General features: G+C 38.0%; 1 protein-coding gene across 5 annotated transcripts in view; it reads right to left on the bottom strand.

The window, feature by feature from the left end:
* ABI2 (abl interactor 2) overlaps positions 1 to 13,880 on the bottom strand; it is a 116,736-nt gene that overhangs the window by 20,027 nt on the left and 82,829 nt on the right. For 3 of the 5 annotated variants that reach the window (XM_023219285.2, XM_023219290.3, XM_031936507.1), the window contains exons 8-9: positions 11,136 to 11,222; positions 5,463 to 5,636 (exon numbers count right to left, since the gene is read on the bottom strand). In XM_023219285.2, coding sequence (XP_023075053.1) covers positions 5,463 to 5,636; positions 11,136 to 11,222 — 261 coding nt within the window. The remainder of the gene's footprint in view (positions 1 to 5,462; positions 5,637 to 11,135; positions 11,223 to 13,880) is intronic. The other 2 variants (XM_023219299.3, XM_031936508.1) reach the window with 1 other exon arrangement.

Genomic DNA, 13,880 nt, shown 5'->3' with positions numbered 1-13,880 from the left:
GTGTCAGCCAGGATGGTCTCGAGCTCCTGACCTCATGATCCACCCGCCTCGGCCTCCTAAAGTGCTGGGATTACAAGCGTGAGCCACCGCGCCCGGCCTTAAGCTTGCTTTTTAATAGATTTCTTAGGATTTTCTTTTCTTTTTCTTTTTTTTTGAGACGGAGTCTCTGTCTCCCAGGCTGGAGTGCAGTGGGGCAATCTCCGCTCACTGCAAGCTCCGCCTCCCGGGTTCACGCCATTCTCCTGCCTCAGCCTCCTGAGTAGCTGGGACTACAGGCGCCCGCCAGCACGCCCAGCTAATTTTTTTATTTTTAGTAGAGACAGGGTTTCACTGTTAGCCAGGATGGTCTCGATCTCCTGACCTCGTGATCCGCCCGCCTCCGCCTCCTAAAGTGCTGGGATTACAGGCCAGAGCCACCGCGCCTGGCGATTTCTTAGCATTTGCTACATATAAGATCATATCTTCTACAAATCTGCAAATGAAGTTTTTTGGTTTGGTTTTTTTTGTTTTTTTGTTTTTTGCCTTATTGCACTAACTGGCACCTCCGAATGAACAGGAAAGATGAGAGCAGACATCATTGCCTTGTACCTGACCTTAGAAGGTGTACTATTCAGTTTTCATACTTTAGTATTAGCTGTAGGTTTTTCACAGATACCTTTGTTCAGGCTGAAGAAGTTCCGTTCTATTCCTAATTTTCTAGAATTTCTATCACGAATAGGAGTTGTGTACTATCAAAATAACTTTTTCTGTGTCAACTGAAATGATCCTATTTTTTTCCTTTTAATTTGTGAAAATGGTGAATTACATGGACTGATTTTTCAAATGTTAAATTAATCTTGCATTCCTGTTATAAATTCCACTTAGTCATGATGTATTATCCTTTTCATGTACTGCTGGATTTCATGTGTAAAAATCTTAAGAATTTGTGTGTCTATGTTTATGAGCAATAACAATCTGTAGTTTTCTCTTTCTATGTCTGTAATTTTGATATCAAGGTAATGTTGGCCGTATAAAACCAGGTGACAAGTATTCCCTCCACTTCTGTTTTCTGGAAAGTTTATACAGTGTTGTTATTTCTTCCTTAAATGGTTGACAGAACTTCCAGCGAAGCCATCTGTGCCTGGAGTTTTCTTTGTGGGAAGGTTTTCAACTACAAACTCAATTTCTTCAAAATATATAGGGTTATTCATGTTATCCTTTTTTTTTTTTTTAACCTATTTCTTTTTAAGTAAGCTTTGGTATAACAGTTTGTATCTTTTAGAGAATCTGTCCATTTCATCGAAGTTGCTAAATGTATAGTGATAACCTTACTCATTTATCTTTTTAATATCTGTAGACTCTGTGATTATGTACCCTCTTTCATTCCTGATCATGGTAACTTGCAACTTCTCTCCTATCAAATGCTTTCTCTCCTAATATACCCATTCGATGCTATAAATTTCCTCTAAGTACTGTATCCTACACATTTTAATACAGTATATATTTATTTTCATTAAGTTAAAAATATTCTCTAGTTTCTCTTGTGATTTCTTCTTATGGATTACTTAGTAGTGTGTTATTTAATTTCTAGATATTTGGGGATTTCCCAGATATATTTCTGTTGTTTATAGATTCTATTGTGTTCAGAGAACATACTTTGTATTATTCCAATGCTCTACATTTCCTGAAGCATTTGTTTATAGTCCAGAATGTGGTCTATATCAGTGAAATGTATTCAGTGCATTCATACACTTGAAAGGAAAGTGCATTCTGCTGTTACTAGATGAAATGACCCATAAATTTCAATGAGGGATTGAGGTATTGTTCCTGTCTTTCTAAATCCTTACTGATTTTCTGTTTCTTCTCTCAGTTTAGAGGGGAATGTTGAAATCTATAACTGTAATTTGTATTTTTTCCTTTCAGGTTTGTCTATTTTTGCTTCATGTCTTTTGCAGCTCAATTATTAGGTATGTATATATTTAGGACTGTTATATCCTCTTTAATTAAATAATTCACTTATTATGAAATGCCCATTCCTTACTGCAGGTAATATCCTTTGCTCTGAAATACACTTTGCCTCATATTAATACAGCCATTCCAGCTTTCTTTTGATAAATGTTCCATTCTTTTTACTTTTGCCCAAAAGTGTCCTTACATTTTAAAATGGATTTCTTGTAGACAGTATATAACAGTTGGGTCCTTTTTATCCAATCTCCCAATCTCTGCCCTTTAACTTGACTTCTTTAAATATTTTACATCTGATGCAATTATTGATATGGTAGTTTTTCAAAAATTTTTTTTCTTCATTAACGTGTATACCTCATGTACACATGGGAGAAAACTCAGATAAATGGATAGCTAGCATAGATCTATATATGGTGACCTTTAATCTACTATCCTGCTATTCGAATTCTATTTGTTTCATTTTTTCCTGCCTATTTTGACTATTTTATCTTTCCTACTTGCATATTTGCAAAACCTCTTTGTTTTCTTTGTTCTCGTTGCTTATTCTAAAGTTTACAATATACACCTTTAATTTATCTTACCCTATTTTCAAAGAGCATTTTACATCATAGGTAGTATATGGACCTTAGATGAGTGAGTATACAGTGGACCTGTAAATTGTATAGGTCCATGGGTTTGAACTACGTAGGTCCACTTGCATGTGGATTCAACCAAATGCAAATCAAAAATATAGTATTCATGGGATGAAAAACCCATGTATTACAGAGGGCCAACTTTTTGTATATGCAGGTTCCACAGGGCTGGGGGACTTGAGTATGCATGAATTTTGGTATATTGGGGGATCCTGGAGCCTATCCCCTGAGTGTACTGAGGGGGGACTAGACTTGTGTTTCCCCCTCTCATTATTTATGCCAATAAAGCTACTTTTGTATTTACTCTAAATAATAAATTATTTTTTATATCAGTGATCTTCAAAAGAGACTAAGATATGGGGAAATGTCTTTATATTTACGCATGTATTTACCACTTATTCCTCACTTCTTTTTGTAGAACTGAGATTTCATCTGCTATCACTTTTTTTTTGCCTGGAAAAGTTTATTTTAGTATCTCTTAGCATATATGTACTAGTTATTAATTCCTATGCATCCCTCCTTTTTTTTGGTCTGTAAAGATCTTTAATTTAGGGCTGGGCGCAGTGGCTCACACCTGTAATCCCAGCACTTTGGGAGGCTGAGGCAGGCAGATCACAGAGGTCCAGAGATCGAGACCAGCCTGACCAACATGGAGAAATCCCGTCTCTACTAAAACTACAAAATTAGCCGGGCGTGGTGGCACATGCCTGTAATCCCAGCTACTCTGGAGGCTGAGGCAGGAGAATGTCTTGAACTAGGGAAGTGGAGGTTGCTATGAGCCGAGATCGCACCATTGCACTCCAGCCTAGGCAACAAGAGCGAAACTCCGTCTCAAAAAAACAAACAAACAACAACAAAAAAAAACCAACTTTAATTTAGGAAGGATATTTTTGCTAAGAAAAGGACATTGGGTTGACATTTTCCGTCATTACTTTAAATATTTTGCTCAATTCTCTGACTTAACAGCTTTTTGATGAGAACCATGCAGTCATTCTGATCTCTGTTCCTCTGTACGTAATGTGTCATTTTGCCTCTGATCATCTTTAAGATTTTCTAAGGTACTGGTTTTTAGCAAATTAATTATGATGTGCCTTGGGCAAGACTTTCTTTGTTTCTTCTATTTGGGGTTTACTGAACTTCTTGGATCTGTGAGTTTATAGTTTTGTGGCAGACTACTTCTAAAACAGCTCCCAGTGATTTCTGCCTCATAGTATTCATGCCTTTATGTAATTGCTACCCCTTCAGTGTTGACTAATCCCATTAACTTGCTTTAATGAACAGAAAATGGCAAAAATGACAGGTCAACACTTCTGAGATGAGGTGAAAAAAGGACTAGTGTCTTGCTTGCATTCTCTTTTTGGCACTTCTTGATTGTTCATTCTAATGAAGTTAGCTGCCATGTTGTGAGCTGCCCTACAGAGAGGCCTATGGGGTCCAGAATTGTGGGCAGCCTGTGGCCAACAGCCAATGAAGAAGCTGAGGCCCTCAGGCCAACAACCCACAAGGAACTAAACCCTGCCAATAACCACAAGCAAGCCTGAAAGTAAAGTTTCCCTCAGTCAAGCCCTGAGATTATTGCAGCCTCAGCTGATACCTTGATTGTAGCCGTGTGAAGAGTCCCTGAACCAGAGGGCCCAGCTGAGCCATGCAGAGAAACTGGGACATAATGGATGTTTTGTTTAAGCCACTAATTTCTGGAATAACGTGTTAGGTAGCAATACATAACTAATACAGTTTTCATCAAATGTGGAAACATTTTGTCTAAGATTGTTTCAACTCCTTTTCCTCTCACATCTCCTGGGGACTCCATTTACAAATATATAAACACTATTTGATCTTGTCTCACATTATCTGTTGCTCTGTTTTCCTTTTTGCCTTTTTTTCCATTTTTTTCTCTGTGCCTTATTTTGGATAGTTTCTATTGTCACGGCATCAAGGTTGCTAATGCTTTCTTCTGCAGCGTGTGTTTTTCATCTCCAGAAATATTATGTTTCTCTTTCTCTCTCTTTTTAAAGACATATTCCATGTCTCTCTCATGTTCATGTTTTCCTTTGCTTTCTTGATCACATGTGGCATTTATAGTAGCTACCTAAGAGAAAAAATTTTATTTCCTCCTTTCCAGTGCCTGTTGTTCAATGTCTGAAAACCACTATTTTGTGGGGTTTTTAAATTCCTGTTTTAGGAGGGAGGGTAAACCTGATTACTGTTGCTCTCTCTTGGCCAAAAGCCTATTATTTCTTTATAAAAGATCTCCAAGTGATTCTAATGTGTAGCCAGCTTTCAGACTCAGTGGGTTAGTAGCTTTGATTTTCTTAAAAGAAAATTTCCTTCCAAACAGCACACATTTTTTTCTGAGCTGATTAGTCTTGATGGATTTGAAAGCTTGTATCCCAAAGTGCTACATCATAATTAGCTAATATCAAAGAAGCTTTTCACTAAAAGAAATGCCCAATATTACTTGGCAAAGAAACTGAGAAACCATTATTCTGTGGAAGAAAGTTTCATATGGAAACATTTCAACTGAAGTATCTGATTATAAGGTGACACAAAGTAATGTTCTAAAGCATGGAGGTAGGAATAATAATGTGGAAAAATAATCTTCCTGAGGCCAAAGGAAACAGAAAAACACTTATAGAAACCATTCACAAAAAGCATGTCCAATAGGAACAATATAGATAACCATCAGTTTTATAAAATCAAATATTCACAGAATTTTACTAGTGTAACTTTCAAACTCATGAACCTTGTAAACTCAGTAAAAATGCAAATACAAATAAATGAAACTTCACATTGTAAAAAATAAACAAGATTTTCTTCAGTACCAGTAAATTTCATTTCTACGTAGAGGTTTCTTCCCATCTATCCAGATATCCTTCTGAAACTTACCCTTTTCCAAGTAAGAACGTGGAGCCCACGGCGGGTCCTCTTCAGCATAAGGATCACTATACTCAACCACAGCAGCTTCCTCCTCTTCGTAATCTTCTGGGGGAGGAGGAGGTGGGGGAGACTCATCAAAGACTGGTTCTTCCACAGGAGGCGGTGGAGGTGGCGCATCTGAAACTAAGAACGTATCAGGCTGACAACAAAACTATACGTTATGTGAAGTTCAGTATTTCCTATCCAAGCTTCTGGGTTCATGGAATATAAACCTAGACTTGAAAATAAATATAATATTCCTTCAAAAAACGAATGAGCAAGAGAAATCTTCCCACCAACTATAATGTTCTAGAGCTCCAAGTATGACGTTCTCCTTCTGTTGCCCTTGCATTAGTGCTAATGGATACTGAATAAAGTTTAGACAAAATAATTACTAACTGAGCCTCTGGAACCTGTTTATACTAATACAAATCTTCTTTTTAAAGAGATCAGTACAGCCAGGAGCGGTGGCTTGCGCCTGTAATCCCAGCACTTTGGGAGGCCGAGGTGGGCGGATCACCTGTGGTCAGAAGTTCGAGATCAGCCTGGGCAACATGGTGAAACCCTGTCTCTACTAAAAATACAAAAATTAGCCACACATGGTCGTGGGCGCCTATAATCCCAGCTACTCAGGAGGCCAAGGCACAAGAATCACTTGAACTGGGGAGGTGGAGGTTTCTGTGAGTCGAGATCACGCCACTCCAGCCTGGGTCATAGAGCAAGACTGCGTCTCAAAAACAACAACAGCAAAAAAAAAAAAAAAAAAAAATCAAAAAAGCGGGGATCAGTACAATACAGCTGAGCACTGTATTCAAGGATAAGTTATCAGAAATACTAACAATGAAAACCATATTTCACAAATTTTTAAAATATGTTTTCCCTTAAATGAGTCCAGGGAATAGTAAAATTTTAATAACCCACTACTTTCCTCTTCATGAATTTTTCTAAAATAGCATTTTACCAAATCCAAGAGGAAAAAAATCATCAACAAACTTAGGTTACTTCATCTATGAAGATGTTTGTTTATAGAATTTCTTCTAATTCAGACTATCATCCAGAATTTCTTCAGGCTAAATGTTCAAGTGTACTATCAGAGTAATTTAAAATATCTCCCATGGAGATCTGCCTCCACAGCTTGCATGTCAATATATAGTAACATCAAAAAGATTATCTTCAGACTCAGCTACTTTAAGCTTTCAAAATGGTTGGTACATACTTGAGCACAGCTAAACAGAATGAAATGAATAAACCTGTGTTTATCAGCTCCCCGGGTTTAATGAACGGCACTAATTCTTATTTATGAGGTACGAGTATAGTTCCCATGTGATTCTCTACGCAATCCAATTTATTTAGTATTTTTTAATCTAAGCCCACCAATTGAATTAAATGGATTTTTTTTTTTTTTTTTTGAGACAGAGTCTTGCTCTGTAACCCAGGCTGGAGTGCTGTGGTGCAACCTTGGCTCACTGCAAGCTCCGCCTCCTGGGTTCACACCATTCTCCTGCCTCAGCCTCCCAAGTAGCTGGAACCACAGGCGCCCGCCACCACACTGGGCTAATTTTTTGTATTTTTAGTACAGATGGGGTTTCACTGTGTTAGCCAGGATGGTCTCGATTTCCTGACCTCATGATCCGCCCACCTCAGCCTCCCAAAGTGCTGGGATTACAGGTGTGAGCCACCGTGCCTGGCCAATTAAATGGATTTTCGAAGACTGCTGATGCCTGGTGGGAGCCAGCCACATCAACACCATGCTGTCTTATCAGTATTCTTCCCATCTGCTGTGCCCCTCTATACTGATCTACTTTATAAACTTTAAAACTTCAGTCATTAAATAGAATGTCTTTCATCCAAATAGTTTTTATTAATAAACAAAGGATATAGACACGTGATTTACCATGTACTTGGGTGAGAAAGAGCAATTTATCCTATTTCCATTTGTAAGATAAAAAGACTTTAAACAATTGCACAGAACCATAGAGCCAAAGGAACTTTCAAAACAATAACCTTGAGAAATGTCACTACAAAATTATTCAAAGATGCTGCCATTGGTCATTTTTACTTTTCTTGTAACTGCCAGTTTAATAACCTATCACTTTTGACTTAAAATGTTCCAATTACTCAGCTAGCCCTTTGTAATGCATTATTGCATTTCATCTTTACGTTGGGAGGTGGCGTTTTTCATTTTATAGATGTGGAAACTGGCTTTCCAAGATTAAGTATTCCGACAGCAAGTAAGTGGAAAAGCACCTGAACTCCAATGCCTGTTATCTTAAAAGCTACACTACTATGGGCTGAGATAAATTTTAAAATTCAAGTCATGCTTCATTAGTATTTATTCAACAAACATTAACTAATATGGCTGGATATTATGCTCAGCATTGAGAAAAGGGCAGTAGGCAAAAGTCATGAAGACACGAACGACCAAATCTTCATTTACAATTGAGTGTAGTGTGTGCTTTAAGATACTACAGGAGCACACAGCATAAACCACACTTGTTATGTGGGTGAGGAAAGGCTTCTTGAAACCTGAAGGAAGAGTAAGAGTTAATGGGGAGGAAGCGGGGAGGGGAGGATAGCGTAGGGATTGATATTTCATGTCAGATATAAAGAACAAAACAAGGCCAGGTGGGGAGGCTCACGCCTGCAATCCCAGCACTTTGGGAGGCTGAGGCAGGCGGATCACTTGAGCTCGGGAGTTCAAGACCAGCCTGGCCAATATGGCGAAACCCCGTTTCTACTAAAAATACAAAAATTAGCCGCATGTGGTGGCGCACACGTGTAATCTCAGCTACTCGCGAGGCTGAGGCACGAGAATCACTTGAACCCGAGAGGGGAAGGTGGCAGTGAGCCAAGATCACACCACCGTACTCCAGCCTGGGTGACACAGTGAGTCTGTCTCAAAAAAAAAAAAAAAAGGACAATACAAGTAGGAAGGTAAGAAAGCAAGAAACTTTCAAAGAACTGTCCAAAATTCAGTAGCCAGAGGCATGAGGAAGCTGAAGAGGATGAGGAAGGAAGGGCCTTACAGCAGTTTGGACTCTATCCAAAGAGCCATGGGGAGCCACAGAAAGATTTTAAGGCGAATAACAGGGTCATAGCTGTACTTCTTACCCCAGTATAACTAGGTCACTATAACTGGTTTCAAATTATTCCAGACTTCTTCCAAACATTAAACTTAATGCACAGTATTTGCTACCACAGAATATCTTCGAAATAATATACCTGGAAAGCTTTGAAGATAATTACAAAGAATTATCTTTGAAGACATACCAAAAGAAAAGCATGTATCTTCCCAAGGTGAATGTTTTTTAAAAGAGTTTAAAGACTTAAACATTATTTGAATGTTTAAGTCCTGCCACGCCTGTAAAATTAGTCACAGCACACCTCATACACAATTTTTTAATACATAGTATACATGAGAAACATATATGATTGTAGGAAGAGATGAAAAAGACTAATCTAAAAGGCAATCAACTGTGACAGGGTGGCCAAATTAGGGAATGACTTTTTAAAATATGGGTAGTGCTGCTATAATAATGTTTTGCAGTCATCTACTTAAAACATTTCTAAGTCTTAAATTGATACTCATGCACTTTACTATTAAATTAAAACAATATTTCTTAGGTTTGGTTCATGAAACATTTTGCTGTTTCTACAAAGTTTGCAGCTTTCACTGGTGACTGGCGAAAACCAATGACATCCTGCTTTAAATCCTATTCAACTTTTGAGTCTCATTTTTTGCTAAGAAAATGACACTTAGTTGCTATACAAACATTCATGCTTCATTAATGGATTAGTCTTCAATGTCAGTTTCAAAATCTGGCCTTTACTCCAGAAGCTGCTCAGAACCACTTTTGTTCAGAATGAATGACAACATCTCACAGAACATGCAGTAGCAATTGATTGGGAGAATTCTCTAAGGTGCATGCTCATCACAATAGAAAAACAGAAAAAACTCCCAGGGTATTATTCAAGTGACTACCTTCATTAATCATTGTAATTAAACAGGATTTGTGATGGAAGAAAATTCTCTTTTACTGTAATGACATTTACTTAGACTTTCCACTTTGTACGGAGTATGTAGAATGGAACCAGCATTGGAAAGTCCTTCAATTCTGGTACTGTAATTAAATCCTTTTCTACTTGGTACTTACCCTGTTTAGATGCAGCAGACATTTTTTAAAACCTGAGAACAGTGACCTTGTATCCCACACTTGCCCTCACAAGCCTGGCAGAGGATCACACTATGGCTGTGCTTGGCACATGCTGAACTATTAATAGTTGAATCTTGCTGAGAGGCAGTTTTCTCCTCGAGCCAATGTGGGTCACACCCAAGCTAAAGAAGAGTGGGCCCCAATAGCATAATTTAAAACATATGAAATCTACCTAATTATATATGAAAATAGCTCTTAAACTCAACAAAACATCTTACAAAGTCACAATGTGGTAAACATTACAGGTGTTCATGGAGTACCTTCCAATAAACAAAAGTTAAGTAAAATAGACTATTTTCAGAAATTAGTAAATACAGATGCAAAGGCATCTGAAAGACACTGAGCCCTCAGGCCAGTAAGACTGAATTATTAGTTAAAATACAACCGCATCTAGAAGAATGTGCTGATTAAAGGGGGGCATTTAGTCAGCTACAGAAGCAGAAAAAAGGGGCGACCAAAAGTGCCTGCTATGTGTCAGATGTTTTTCCAAGTGCTGGGAAAACAGCTAGCAAGCAAAACAGGCAAAAATCCTTGCTCTTATAGAGTTTACATTCTGGTACTGCAGTGCCTATTTCCAAATAACCAGGAATCCTAAGCCACAGATTGCAAATTTTTCTATACCACCAGTAAGGTCATCCATCCTTGTTATGAGAGATATACACTGGACTACTTTGGTCTGATGACATGAGATCTTTAATATCATTCTCCTAGTTCAAATCATGTAACCTTATTATTGTGATGTAACCCTCACAAAGACTGCCCATAGGAAGACGATTCGTCCATCGTACAGTCTATGTTCACTGGTCTCTGTGACAGCAATTCCTCACTGAATGTTGATACAGGCCTCCTGATTTGTCATCGGTCTCCTGAGCTCCATAATGCTTCCCTAGAAGACTCAAGGTATCAACAAAATTAGTTACCTGAACAGGCCAAGGGAAATTCATTCCCAACCTATGAGGCCTCTTGGGAGACAGACTGGCAGCCTCGTCCTCTGAGCCCTACCATAAATGGCCCTTCTGATATTTGAAATCACAAAACTGGAGGAAGATTCTCAGGCCACCTGTAAAGATTCTCAGGCCACCTGTAATACCCCTAAAACTCCAGTGATAAGAAACTAGACTACCACTTATCTGAGCAACCCAGAGAAAAAGATGGGATATCTAGTGATTAAACAATACCTCCTCAGTTGGAGGTGATCTTTCTTTTCTTATATGTGCCTTGTTTTATATGTATTTGTCTTATATCTTTACTATTAGTTATTTAAAAGTAGAAAATTTCTCTATTTTATCTCCACTAGCCAGATAGTGACTTGTTCATAATATTGAAATGTCTGAAGTATCAGCAAATGAATGACTATCCAGTCAATCACATATAAATGACATTTTATGCCTATAATCTGATCTACAGCATAAAGAAGACATAAACTTACTATTTTCTTGGACTCTGGCCACAAATCCCATTAAAGGTAACTGAGGAGTTACCTGTAGGATGGAGGGAGGAGGAGGAGCAAGAGATACTGCAAAAACAAAAAAGGTGTGGAGGATAAGGGATAAGGGCGAGTTACATTAAAAGGAAAGGATAATACAATAAAATAAATACATAAAGGAGGGAAACTACCATTCACAAACATTTTATCAGTGATCTCAAGGATCCCCTGTTGAGGGACAACTCATTAACACATAAAACAAAGTACTGGGAGAATTTTTGGTAAGTTTGTGAAAATCACAACAGGAAGCATTTAGCATACAAAGATATGTTAAATATATATATAACATAATCATATGTTTTATATATATATAACATACAACTGATCTTTTTTCATATCATAACATCATGCCTTCTCAACGAAAGCACTTCTGCAGGTTACCATGATGTTGTTTTCTGAATTTTACATTTAAATGTTTGTCAATACAGAGAGAAAAAAATATTACATCCCAACACTCTAAATGTATACTTTTTATTACTCTAATAATAGGCAAGTTAATTGGTTCTTCATTCATTAATTAGACAAATACTGACTTCCTACTAAGTAAGTGGCAAACACCTGCTATGAAAACAGTTATCAAACCCATCCTCTGAGAATCGGGTGCTATGTCATTACAATTTTTCATAATCCGAACTCATTGGTACATTTCACCCTGATGGTGTAGAAAAGTGCGGGCCTTAATCAAATCATTCCACTCTCCTTCCCAAGGTAGATTTCCCTGCAACTCAATCACCTGGCACAGTGCCTAGAACTAGTAAACTGTCAACAAATGTTTAACATATATAAATGCACTAACAAGCCAGGTATCTGTGGAAACTAAAGAGGCAAAAACCAAAAAAAGAAAGATTACAGTTACAGTTTCCTTTAGAATGGGTACGAAGTATGATATGCATTTTCTTATAAAGAGAAAATGACTGTATTCGCTCCAAAATATAGTTAAGACTAATAAAACTAAAAAGATGAACACGTCTCTGCTCTAAGGTGATCACATTCTATTGAAATAGAAGAATACATGATAATCTTAATCCAACAATATTTGTAGCAATTCCCCGGAAGTAGTGGTGGAGGTGAGGAGGGCTACAATGAAATGACCTCTCAACAGGGACTTGAAGAAAGGAACCCACCAGGCTGACAGGGGTTGAGAAAGATAATCAAGTTGAGAGAACCAAGTGAGGGTGAAGGCTCAGAGGCATAAAACAGCATAACCAGTTCACAGGACCAGAAATGCTTCCATATGGCTAGGAAAAGATACCCAAAGATAAAGTTAAAAACCCAGAAATATCAATGGGAGGCTATGAAATAGGGAAGGATCTTATATGCCTGGTGGAAGAGTGCTTAGTGGAAACAAGTTAGATTTTCAAGTCACTCAGCCTCAAATCTCTAATCCATCATTTCCTGGCTGTATGGATAGTTAGTCAATTAACTTCTTCAGGCCTATTCCATAAATGTGATATGAAAACAAGGTAAAGTAACCTACTTCACATAGTGGCTTCAAAGACTAAAAAAAGACAATGGATGTGGAAAGCATAACCCAGTGGCTGGCACGTAATAAATTAAAGCAGTTTCTAGAAAAGGAGAGAACTTTAAAAGTGTGGGAAGAGAGTACTTGGCAACTAATGATTTAGCTAGCATATCAAGGACAACAACAAGTTGAAGATCATTCTTAGATTTTTACCCTTTGTAACTATGAAGATGGAGATGTCATTAATTATGTTAAGCCTGGTAGGTAGTACTGGGAAAGAAATGGGATGGTAAATGGGTAAGTCAGGGAGAGAGAATGATATGATACATTTGGGTTGAGATTATGCAAAATAGCTAGAGTTGATGCTATGGACAGATGCAGGGAGGACATATAAATGCACAGACAAGAATTAAGCAGATAATCTTGAATATCTAGATGCAAAGAACAGAGTAGTATAACCCTAGAAATTGGTACCTTTCTTTAAAAGACATCTTTGGTTAGGTTCTTCCCTAAAGTCATAATTCTTGGCAGTAAATCCTTGATTTGCGTGTCTGCTTCCCACTCAGAGGCTTATAACAACTGTTGATATGTTCATAATACCATTTCCAAGGGTAAGCAGAAGACAATGAAAAGAGAACGTAGCACAGACAAAAAAGATAAAACTGAGAAACAGTAGCAGGCAGCAACTGGCACTAGAAGAGTAGAGACAAGGCATGTGTTCACATCCAAGATGAAATGCTCCTTTTCTGTTGGCATATATTCTAACCTTCCATGTAACAGAAAAGTGGGAAATTTCCCACTTCAGTCACTGTTTCTCTACCAAATATAAAAAATGACCTTTTGGTACTCAGCTAAAAAAAGAATGACTAGGTGCTTAACCTACAGCAGTCTTTTTGTGGGTAGACTGAGGTTGTTTTTTTTTAAGATGAATACGCTTATTTCTTTTCTACTTCTGAAAGTGAAAATCTGAAGCCATAGTGGTTTTAAGAAGTACACCAGCGGCCAGGCACGCTGGCTCATGCCTGTAATCCCATCACTTTGGAAGGCCAAGGGGGGTGCATTACCTGAGGTCAGGAGTTCAAGACCAGCCTGGCCAACATGGTGAAATCCCATCTCTACTAAAAATACACAAATTAGCCAGGCGTGGTGGCAGGTGCCTGTAATCCCAGCTACTCGGGAGGCTGAGCCAGGAGAATCACTTGAACCCAGGAGGCAGAGGTTGCAAT

The sequence above is a fragment of the Piliocolobus tephrosceles genome, chromosome 11 (genome assembly GCF_002776525.5).
Source record: "Piliocolobus tephrosceles isolate RC106 chromosome 11, ASM277652v3, whole genome shotgun sequence".
NCBI classification, from domain to species: Eukaryota; Metazoa; Chordata; class Mammalia; order Primates; family Cercopithecidae; genus Piliocolobus; species Piliocolobus tephrosceles.
Note: the sequence above shows the minus strand (reverse complement) of the source record. Positions and strands in the feature narration are given on the sequence as shown.